An 11,788-nucleotide genomic window follows, 5' to 3' on the forward strand; every position below is an offset into this window, starting at 1 on the left:
AGTTAGTGACACTAAACAAGAAATGTTGTGACTATTCTCTTAAGTTATGACATTCTAGTTCGGTTAAAGGGGCATTGTGTATGATTTGGTGCTCTCTCTAGTGAAGAAATGCTGGGTATGCACGAGACAATCCAGATCTACTCCAAGTTTTAAACTAGTAGTTCCTCTGCGACTGCTTCACGTGAACAACCTCAAACACGTCTGATCAGAGACGTAAGTCGGTTCAAATTCCCCATTTGTTCCCTCCCACAGTACACATTATTTACCAAGAAGGAGTGGCCTTGTCTACCTTTATGACACCTGTGCCTGGCCCCTTGCCAACTCCTTATCATACAGGCTATTGTAGCTGTAAAAACCTCCACCCTGACTTCTTGACTTTGTTTGTTTACACATAACGTCATAACTGGCGGTGTTTAGCACCATGGAAACATGAGTAAAGGTGAACCTGATGTGGTCGTTAACAGAATATGCAACTTCTCTGCTATTTATTGAGTTTAGATGCTTTATATATATATACATAAAAAAGTTATTAATATTATAAACTCTCAGTAGTAAGCTACCATAATCTGCACAGCAACTAGTATTTCAATGCATGTTTCTCCTCTCAGGCTGAGGATGACAGACCCTGTGCAACCTGTCTCAGCTCCAGCGTCCCGTCTGTGTCTCCCAACCCCTGCAAGTAGATAAAGAGCAGTCCTGCAGCTTTATGAAGTTTTACTAACAACAACAACCACAGCTGTTTAATAGAGAAAGGGTCAGTTGGTGTCTGTTTGTAGGAAATGTGAGGAGAGGCAGTTTTACTTCATGGATCACATTGTTATCTGTGTGTGTTTAATCTTCCTCCTCTCTCAGGCGAGTCTGCAGGATGTGCTCAATGAGTACAGCAGAGAGGCATCAGAGCTCGTAAGAAGTAAGGTCCGTAAAGATAAGATTATTTCCTCAGTATTGATTGTTGTATTTAGATTTCTTTTCCCTCCCTCTGTCCACCTGAGCATCCTGAAATGGTTTTCTGATATTTGTCCTAACCTTGAGTCTTGTCTCCTCGTGTCCACAGTGTGGGATGAACAGCAATGTGCTCGTGAGCAATGTTAATACCATCAGCAACCTTCTGTGTGGACTCTCATGTCAGGAGCTGGAGGATAGCATCGGCAGGCTCAACCGAATCAGCCCCATACCTCTGGTAGAGTTCATACATTTGTGAAATTTTCTTCTGATGAAAGACTGCCGTGACTGAAATCATACACTTTTGTTGCAATACTTGTTATGCACTGTACCTGATTAATGTAGCTTTATCACTCTGAATTCTTCTTGAAGCTTCCTTGTCCTTTTATGGAACATTGTTTTACGATAGCGAAACTATATCTGAGCACAAACATGCAGAAATGCATCAACATGGAACTTGCTCAACAGTACAAGCTTCTTTCTTTGTTTTTCAGAGTCATGATGAGATGCATGACTGTGAAGCTGGTGAGTAGCTACAATGGCAGCATGTCTGGAATGCTGGTTTTATTTTTTTTTAGATTATTTTGGGAACTATGTTTATTTAAAAGTGACAGCAGAGATACAGATGAATTGAGAAAAGAGAAGGTCCCCAACCAAATGGAGGACATAGAATGTTGGTTCAGGCATATGGGTTCTCTAAAGCATCTTGAGACAATTGACCTGTAATTGGCGCTATATGAATAAATTGAATTGAAAAAAAATGAATAGAACAGCCACACTGAATTATTTTTAGTTTTGTTGCAGTATGTACACACTAATGTTTGAAATAAAGACTTCAGAATATTCAGAGTCTGGCAAGAACTGCCTGATACTGAAATGTTGCAAAGACCTGTAATGTTCCCTCTCTCGGAAGCACAGTGTTGTATGTACACAACTTTGTGCTGACAAACCTACAGTGCAACAATCTTCATTTGCTAGATGCAAATTACAATGAGAAAACATAACACACTGTTACGGATGCAAGGAAGTCTAGTAACGACCATGACAAAGTGTCCCAAATTTCAAGTTGGTATCTGTTACATATGAAGTAGTAAGTGAGTGGACTTGAAGTGTTGCCTTTCAAGTGTACACTGGAAAAATGCCCCTCTCAAAACAAGAAAAAAAAACTATTTCAAGGAACTTTTACCTTAAAATAAGTGGAAAAATCTGGTGTCTTAACCCTCCTGTTTTCCTCATTTATGGCACCAAAAAATATTGTTGCCTTGTCTGAAAAAATTCAAAATTCAGCAAAAAATTCCCCAAATGTATAAAAATTCGGGAATCTTCAGGAAGAAAATTCCTTAAGTTTCCCTTAAAGATTTTATTAAAAAGAAAGTCCCCAATTTGGCAAAAAATAAAAAATGTGAAAATATATAAATTGTAAATATTTTCAAAAAATGAATAAAAAATGAATAAAAAAAAATCCTAACTATCTGAAGTGATTACATATATATCAGTAAAATTCTAATATTTTCTTTAAGAACATTTGGGGAAAAAAACAGCGAATTTCGTTGGATTTTGGTTGATTTCTTTCCCAAACGTTCTTAAAGAAACTTTTTTTTTACATTTCTTTTTTCCATCAAAAAATTTTCAAAAATTTCCCAAAAATGTTGAGAATTGGAAGTCTTCACTGTGAAAATATTTTTTTTTCCCACATTTTCAAGCTTAAAACGGGTCATTTGACCCGCAGGACGAACAAAGGTTTAAACAAGATCATTTCAAGATTGTTTGACTTAACAAGATATTTAAGATGCATTGTTCTTAAAACAAGTCCTCCATCTAGCTAAATGTCACTTGTTAAGTTATTTTTATCTTAAGTCAAGTGGGATGAGACATTTGACTAAAAATAAGACAAATAGATTTGGTAAGATTTTGAGTTTTTACGGTGTATTTACAATTCTGTTGTCTAACTGATGCTTATTATCCGTATTCTAGCTATGATCATGCTCCACGGGGCGCTGCTTAAAGTGCTGCAGATATTTTTTGACAACTTCCAATCAGACTTCAGAGCCGAGAAGATAACCGGCAGCCCGCAACCCTGTGGACGTTGAAAACAACTATGAAATCTTCCAGTTCAACATTGCTACCTTGTACGCTACAGCCCTCCTGGATAACCACGTATGTGTGCATTAAAGACACTCTAATACATGCACACAAATAGCTGACCCCATTCCTCTATGTAAATACTGACTTTGTTCTGGTTTTTCTGCTTGTTTTCATCATCTACAGCTACGAGTTCTTCTCTGTTTCCTGTGAGTTGACGTACGGAGGAACAAAGATCTGTGACACCGGCGTTTCTGAAAATATTCAGCACGGCTTGTCACTTGGAAACAAAATCCATTGTAACCGCAAGTCAGGCCAAGGTTACGGTGTCCCAAGTTTGTAGAAGTAGTTTATCACATCCAACCTCCTCTTTCCTTGTTGAGTAACGCGTACATTGTCACAGAGAGAAATTGAACAGATCCTTCCTTCTTTAAGTGTTTATCAGATGCAGGCAGTTTGTTCTCTTTTTGTGTACATTCATATCAAAAAGGTGGCATATTGTCAAAAAAATGAAACACTAAAAGCAAATATTTAACCCTCCGTGTTGTCCTGGGGGTCAAAATTGAGCCATTTTAAATTTTGAAAATGTGGGGGAAAATATTTTCACAATGAAACTTCTGATGTCCACATCTTCAACATTTTTGGGAAAAATCTTTGAACATTTTTGGTGGAAAAAAGAAATGTTTAAAAAGTTTCTTAAGAACATTCACACACAAAAAAAAACCAACCCAAATCCAACGAATTTCGCTGATTATTGGTTGATTTTATATGAATGTTCTTAAAGAAAATATTATTAGTTTTACTGATATATATGTAATCACTTTAGATATTTTTAGGATTTTTTTGAAGATTTTTTCTCATTTTTTGAAAATATTTACAACAATTTTCTTGCCAGATTTGGGGGATTTTTTTTAAATAAAACTTTTAAGGAATTATTGGAATTTTCTTCCTGAAGGTTTTGCAAATTTTCAGAAATTTTGAATTTTCTGCTGGAATTTTTGGATTTTTTTCAGATAAGGAAACAAAATTCTTTGGTTCCATAAATGAGGACAACAGGAGGGTTAGAGATCACATGCAATTAAGTTATTCAGTGAGGAAAGAAGACACATTAATACCTCTGTGTGAATGTTTTACTTGTCAGGATGTGTTCCCATTCCCGGTTAATCAGCTGCCATATGAGTGCATGCTGACATTTTGCCTCAAAGGCTCCAAGCGAGGCAAAAGCCCCGAGCTTTTACGCTGGGCTGTACTACCTCTGTACAATGACAGGTAGGTTGTCCGCCTCTGGAGCATCTCTTAAAGTTTTCACATACTTTTGAACTGGTTAAAATTCAATTGACTTCTTTGTAAAATAGTGCTTTGCTCTGACATATGAACAGATGTAGCGATTCAGGCTAGTGAATGAAGGAGTCCAGCTGACATATCTGTATACTGTGTATTCTCTGTGTGTTTAGGACTCTGGTAACAGGGACTGTCCTGCTTAGTATGTCCAATCTGGCTGAGCTGCCTCCGTCCTCCCTCTCCTGCTCTGTTTGACAGCCATAAACAAGCCGTCGGGGTCATAATACAGGTCAGTAATACCCTGCAACCCTGCCCCCTGCTGACCAAAAAGCATAAATAAGCCACATTTCCCGGTCTATCATTCATCTTCTTCCTCCTCCCTTTTTTTCCAGCTGGAGTTTCAGGATCAGTTTGAGTGGGTGTATCAGAGGCCCATCGCACTCCCCGGATCACTCATCTTCTCTCAGCCTTGTGACGAGCTGCAGAGGAAAATGTTGGATGTTTCTAAGAAGCATTGCCTCTGCTTGTGAGTTTAATGAGTTGTTCCATAATTCATATATGTCTTGCTTCATAGTGCCAGCTGTATGTGCTCCCAGTGTGGACCAGAAAAGTGTCATTTGATCACATGAAGTGCTACTTTATTTTTATTCTACAAGGTTGCTGTTTTGCCTACTTTTTGTGTCTCTAAACCCAAATTACCTCTCCCTCACCAGCCTAACAGAGAATGAGAAGTCCTTTCTTTGGAGTAAACGTTACAATGCTGACAAAGGAAGCACTTTCCTCCACCTGCTGCTGGGTGGAGCCCCCGGTGGCAGCCTGAAGACCTGACGGAAATCTACCACCGTCGTAGAGAACTGGCCCATCCATCTGCCTGAGGAGGCCCTTTTCCTGCTCAGCGACAGGTAGGTTATACTCGGGTCACAAACATAAATATGGACGCCAAGGCTGCCAAGAATAGCAGAAATAGAAGTACAGTATATGGAGAAATGCTTTCGGTTGTTGTTGTTTGTATATTTAGCTAAGAAGTAAGCATAGTTGCTGTTATCTGCATCTTTTACGTGTTTGATGCAAAATATTATGTGATACTTTTCAATGCATTCTTTAAAAAAAAATATATATATATATATATATATATATATCATGAATAATACAAAAGAAATTAAAAAACATCAAAAATTTGTTATGTAATCCCAAAAAAATGACCTATGAAGGTCAAGGAAGACAGATAGAAAAAGGGGTAGCAGATAACAGCAAGGTACGTCACAAGCTATATCCTGAAGGCTGCAGGAGGAGATTGCTGCCTGGTAGTGTGAATTCAAGGAAACTTCAGTTTCTTTCAGTCACAGATGTTCAGTCAAACTTGAAAACAAACATCACAATTATTCATGTAAACATGGCTTTTCTTTGAAAAGCTCTGGGGAGCTCATACGTATAATTTCTTTTCGGCAGTAATGCAGTTTTATCTCATCTTATCAAGCTGCTTTGTGCAACTCCTCATTTTTCCAAATCTCTACAACAGTGGAAAAGAGTTCAAAGTTAGAACACTTAGAGCCACTGTCGCCACATAACTAGGAAACATGCCAGGTTGAAATGAACTGGAATTCCTTTTAAAGAACTAGTAAGATCATGTCAGGTTATCAAAATCCCTCTTCCATAGAAAGCACTCCTTCTTCCTGCTGAAACACTGTTTGAAGTCTAGGCTTTTCTTTCTCATTACATCATCATGTAATGTCTCCCTAAGCATCTAGTTTGTCAAGCTCTAGATGTAAAGAACTCCGGTTAAAACATTGACCGTCTAATGTCCATCCTTCTGCTCTCACTTGGTGGAGCAGGCCTTAATAACCAAGGCTTCCATGTGTGATATTTACCATGGAACAGGTTTTTGTAAGTCTTGTTTGATGACTTAATGCATCTCTTCCAGTTTTCATGATCAGACTGTACGGACGGCTGCAGTTCAGTTCTTTCAGCAGATATCCGATCTAGAGTTTGAGGAGTTTCTGCCACAGCTGGTGCAGGTAAACAAACCATCACACATCGATGACCTCTAAATAATGGAGAGCATCATTCTATTTAGAGGTTGTTTATTTCAGCACCAAGCCAAGCTGATTTTAAATTTGAGAGCAGGTGACACAGTTTGATGTTGATGTGTTTGACCAGTCATTGTGTCCTGCAGGCTCTGAAGAGTGAGTGGAAACTGAATGGACCTCTAGTGATGCTTCTGTTGGAGAGATCGCTGAGGAACATGCGGATCGCCCAGCAGCTCTACTGGTGAGTCGAACACCCGGCTGATGGAGTGCATATTTGAATTTATCATAAAAATGTTGTTTCATCCACTTGAAAATCTTGATCTCTGCGTTAACTTGAATAGAAATTAAAAAGTTCCGCAAGTCTGTCCTGGTCACTGCTGGTATTAGTAAAAATATGGAAGCCTCGCAACAGGTCAATGTACATGCTAGTACAAACAGAAGCTGCCTCAGTTATAAAGTCAGAGACACAGATATTATTTCAACTGGTGAACAATGTTAATGATAAACATATATTTCTACCTTTGTATCATATTCTAATCTTCAGTGTGATTTTTCTTTTCTTTTTCTGTCCTAACATGGGTTTCTGCTTTCAGTTGTTCATGGCAAGATTTTTCAGCACCACTAGCTTAACTTATATGTGTGGTTCTGGATAACTAATTAATTGAAGCACTGTCTTTATGTTGAACCTCTGTCGTACTTTTCTACATACATGATGAAGTGTTGTATAAAATACCATATATCCCTACAGTGTGCAAGTTGTTTAACTTTTGCGTTCTTGAAACAAATTCAGGTACGATGAAACCTTTTTAGGCTTTAGATCCCTCAGTTAACATGATAATAGTTTGCATTAAAGTTTATATTTCACTTTATTTACAAATGCAGAGTAATCTGAGGTGCTGTAGTCAGTAAAAAATATTGAATGTGTGCTAGCACTGTTTTACATAAAATGTTTTGTATTATTTTGTGTTTTTTTTCTGCTCTGTTTTTCATTTCATTATGTACAGTATTGGTTAATGTCTGAATGTGCTGGCAGGCTGCTGGAGGATGCCCACGGTGACCCGTACTACCAGAACTGGTTCGGTAAAATTCAGGCTGCCCTGCGGCGCTGCTGTGGCCGAGCACTGAGGCAGGAACTGGAGCACGAAACCCGTCTGGTGTACCTGCTCGTACAGGTGGCTGAGAAAGTCCGCATTGCTGACAAGGCCCGACGTAAGGTCCGTAAACGCCTCCCTCATTCTCATTCACGTAGTCCTTTCACGGGCTCGAGGTAATATATTTTATTTTTTGCATTTCTCTGCAGAATGTTTTAAATAAAGAAAAGCTGAAGATTGATGACTTCTTCAAAAACGACATCAGCTGTTGTCTACCACTGGATCCTGCCGTCCGTGTAAAGGCAGTGAACTTGGATGTAAGAACGTTACATAACACAGTACACATCAGATATCATTTCCTTATCTAACATACACCCAGTCCTGTGCCATTTGGTAGGAGTGTTTACTCTTTGATATGTTACCTCCAGGCCTGTAAGTTCTACAACTCCAATGCTGCTCCTCTGGGGATCCCATTCATCTGTACTGACCCTCTGGCCAAGAACATCAGTGTCATCTGCAAGGTGGGTAATATTACTTATTGATCCATGTTTGCTTGTTCCTTTCAAGCAAAACACAGATAAAAACTACAGAAGAGCCCTGTGACCTGGCTCTGAGTGAAGGTGTGTTGTTCAGACAGGAGATAACCTGCGTCAGGACATGCTGGTGCTTCAGATAGTCCGTGTGATGGACAGAGTTTGGCTTCAGGAGGGGCTGGACCTGCAAATGATCACATACCGGTGTCTCTCTACGGGCAAAGCTCAAGGTCAGTTTGATTGATTTGTTTGTGTTTTTAAATGCACGTTAATAGATCATGAATTCATGTTTTTTTTTTTTGCTTCTCTGTTTGCATTTATGTGACTGTCAGGCCTGGTGGAAGTGGTGCCTGAGGCGGTGACCCTGGCAAAGATTCATCAGAAGTGGGGTCTGGGTGGGACCCTTCGAGAAGACACACTGGAGAAATGGTTCCACATGTTTAACAGAACTAAGGAGGACTACGAGAAGGTTAAGATTTTTACAGAAAATCTCATCTCTTCTATACGCTTTTGCTGCTGGATATTTTTGTTGAAATGTTGTTGTTTATGTGCAGGCTGTGATGACCTTCATCCACTCATGCGCTGGGTGGTGTGTGGCCACCTTCATCTTGGGGATCTGTGACCGACACAATGACAACATCATGCTGAAACACAGTGGACACATGTTCCACATTGACTTTGGCAAGATTATGGGCAATGCACAGAAGTTTGGAAGCTTTAAAAGGCAAGTCAACAATAAGAAAAAAAAAAAAAGATGAGCAGCACTTTGAAAATGACAACAGTGGTGTTCTTGTTTGAACAGCAAGGAGATAAAGAAACATGTGAACCAAAAACAACCTACCGTCTCTCAATAATAGGGACCGATCACCCTTCATCTTTACATCTGAGATGCAGCACTTCATCACAGGAGGGGGACAGAAGCCTCAGCGCTTGCATCGCTTTGTGGAGCTCTGCTGTGAAGCTTACAATATCATCAGAAGGCGCTCTGCACTGATACTCAGCCTGTTGGAGCTGGTAAGATTAAATAACAGCAGCACAGCTATCTCCTGGTTATATGTGAGAGCAGAAAAAGTTATGTGAAACATATTCTCATTCATGGTGTGAATTTCCAGATGCTACATGCGGGAATGCCAGAACTGAAGGATTCTAATGACCTGCAGTACGTCCTGAACAACCTCAGACCTCATGACACAGACCTGGAGGCCACTTCTTACTTCACAAAGTAATTTAACACACAAATAAATACTGTCAATCCTCCTAACTTTCTCAAATGAACATTGTTTGTTTTATGTCTGCAGTTGTAACAAATCTGGTGCTTTAACAATGTGTGCCGTTTCTGATGTAGGAAGATCAAGGAGAGCATGGATTGTGTTGCGGTCAAGTTTAACTTCCTTACTCACAGCATGGCTCAAGGGAAGAAACAAGAAACGCTAACCCGGGATGGCATCCCTGCTCCCAGCACCAACATCCAGGAAGCTGTCATTCAGGGATACACTGGCAAAGGAAAAGATGTGGTAAGGCTGCATGTGGCTCTCTGGGGTGTAGTGATTCATTAAATGTAGGTTTTGTTGTGGACTTTATGTGATGAAACCTCACTGAGAGATTTTTCTTGATGCACCGGAGAGTGCTGTGTTTGCTCCTGATAGTCAGGGGGAGACGAAATGACAGCAGGTTCACACCTTTCTGGTCAGATGGGAATAACCCCTGGCTTTGTGTGTTCACTGTCACTTGCAGCCTCCGAGGCAGCAGTGCTGGGTTTAGAAAGTCTTTTCCCTGCGGTCCTGTGAGAAGTGTTACTGGTGTTCGCTGCTCTTTGATCAGAAGAGGTTTCCTGAGGTGTAACTGTTCAAAGACAGATTAAAGCACCTTTCTTTAAATCACAAGCACTGGTTACGTAGATTCAACCTTTAGAAGAGTTAAAGGCAGGTTCCAATGACGTAAAAATGAAGGTGTTTTCATGTGGTCAGTGTTTTTAACGACTAAAACATTAATAACTATTACTGTCTGGGAACTTCAGCACAGTTACTAATTAGTTTTGTGTCAATTTCAGATTTATGACCTGAGAATAACCATTCATGATGGTTTTCTGACCAGTGAGAAGACATTTGGGCAATTTGAGCTCATCCACAAGCAGCTGCAGAAATACTTCATTGAATCAGCATTGCCTCAGTAAGTGGAAAAAGAAACACATGCTGCTCATATCCCATTTTATTTTGAGGCACGACTTACTTGTTCTTCCACAATAATGACATAATTGGACGCCCGTCTTCTGTCCTTCCTCGGTAAAGGTTTCCTAGCTGGTTTCAGATGTCGTTCACACCACGCAGGAAGATGTCTCTGCTGAATAAATACCTGAAGCAGCTTTTTGAGGGTCCATGCAAAGGAGTAGGTTTCTCTTGTTCTGCTCTCCATCACTGATTGATTTCTCTCTTTGATCTCTTTTTTTTTTTTTTTTTTTTTTTAGTGATTCTAACCCGCTTCACTTTGTCACTTACAGAATGAGTTTGTGTGCAGCTTGTTTCTGGACGGCCCCAACAAAGTTCATGAAAGTGTGGCTACAGGTAACCGTAAGAACAACAGCTGAAGGCAGTATTTTGAAGATAAATATTGTGTTCATTTAAAAGACATGCTGTGCAGTGATTTACCGGCACTGATGTGTTGAATTATTACAGGAAGCCGTCCTCAGATCCAGCTTTACATTTCTTACTCTCACTTCAAGCTGTCTGTCCTGGTAAAACACCTGAAGAACATCGTGAGTTGCCTTTGTTCTTAACAACAAAAAGAAAAGTAGACGCAGTAAAAGTGCTCTTTGTTATGAAATACTTTCCACTCTTTTCCCTGTTTTTTTCCCCAACAGAAGCAGGCAAATGGCTCTAACCCTGATGCCTATGTGGTCACACGTCTGAGACCAGACCCCAAGCAGCGCTCCAAGAGGAAGACAAAGGTGGTTCGCAACAGTGACAACCCCATCTTTAATGAACTGGTACAACTTTCATCTCTTTTTCCCTCTATCCATGATCTAGCACAATCATAGCGTCTTTTTGGATTCAGTTAGCTTAGATAGATAGATAGATAGATAGATAGATAGATAGATAGATAGATAGATACTTTATTAATCCCGAGGAAAGTTCAAGTGTTCAGCAGCTTACATACAACAAGATAAATAAAAAGACAGGACAGGCAGGTTAGTTACATTAACATTAAAGGTTGGTATATACTCTGGAAAAACTTGCTGTACAATAAAAATTAAAAGCACTTCTAATTTTAAAACCTATAGAACACTAAATGTAATTAAAATTCAATATACAGTATTTATACATTTCAAGGCACAGTGATTTAAAGTGACTGTGGGTCATTAATGGGCCAGCAAGTAACACTACAAATCCCGGAAGTTCCAACAATGTAGTTTTTCGTACATAAAAGCAGTAGCATTTGCTATTCTGTACAAGCATGGTTTCTCAGCTTCCGTATCCTTGATTTGGATTTGAACATATATGCAGCAGATGACGTGTACTGATGACCTTTACCTGCTCCACAGCAACTTAACATAACTTAAAAGCAATTATTGTTTTATAAATGCCGGCTTAATATCCCTCTTATTGTCATTTAGAGTTGTATAATTTCACTCTAACTTTGTGTAATTCCCACTTTTAATGTTGCTCTGCCTGCTGCGGTGCCACTCTCCTCACTGTGAGCGTCTAATATGATCTTTGAGTGCTGAACCCAGTGGACTCTGACCAGCAGCCTCCCACACACTTGACAGCTTTTACTAGCTTTAATGTTGCAAAGTGAAGCTTTAACAGAATCTAATGGATGTGACTAAAAAAAAAAA

General features: G+C 39.5%; 1 protein-coding gene across 1 annotated transcript in view; it reads left to right on the plus strand.

Moving 5' to 3' along the window:
* Positions 1-11,788, plus strand: part of pik3c2g (phosphatidylinositol-4-phosphate 3-kinase catalytic subunit type 2 gamma) — a 42,460-nt gene that overhangs the window by 1,730 nt on the left and 28,942 nt on the right. Inside the window, 32 exon segments of the mRNA XM_051952083.1 lie at positions 102-147; positions 149-199; positions 853-915; positions 1,055-1,180; positions 1,437-1,467; positions 2,917-3,017; positions 3,019-3,074; positions 3,076-3,099; positions 3,211-3,352; positions 4,166-4,293; positions 4,479-4,533; positions 4,535-4,594; positions 4,698-4,831; positions 5,019-5,104; positions 5,107-5,144; positions 5,146-5,207; positions 6,227-6,320; positions 6,479-6,573; positions 7,366-7,546; positions 7,633-7,740; positions 7,852-7,944; positions 8,057-8,186; positions 8,289-8,425; positions 8,511-8,680; positions 8,814-8,970; positions 9,069-9,178; positions 9,302-9,470; positions 10,007-10,125; positions 10,245-10,341; positions 10,454-10,517; positions 10,629-10,708; positions 10,814-10,939. Of these exon segments, the coding sequence (XP_051808043.1) occupies positions 102-147; positions 149-199; positions 853-915; positions 1,055-1,180; positions 1,437-1,467; positions 2,917-3,017; positions 3,019-3,074; positions 3,076-3,099; positions 3,211-3,352; positions 4,166-4,293; positions 4,479-4,533; positions 4,535-4,594; positions 4,698-4,831; positions 5,019-5,104; positions 5,107-5,144; positions 5,146-5,207; positions 6,227-6,320; positions 6,479-6,573; positions 7,366-7,546; positions 7,633-7,740; positions 7,852-7,944; positions 8,057-8,186; positions 8,289-8,425; positions 8,511-8,680; positions 8,814-8,970; positions 9,069-9,178; positions 9,302-9,470; positions 10,007-10,125; positions 10,245-10,341; positions 10,454-10,517; positions 10,629-10,708; positions 10,814-10,939 (3,133 nt within the window).

Source organism: Acanthochromis polyacanthus, chromosome 8, assembly GCF_021347895.1.
Source record: "Acanthochromis polyacanthus isolate Apoly-LR-REF ecotype Palm Island chromosome 8, KAUST_Apoly_ChrSc, whole genome shotgun sequence".
NCBI lineage: Eukaryota > Metazoa > Chordata > Actinopteri > Pomacentridae > Acanthochromis > Acanthochromis polyacanthus.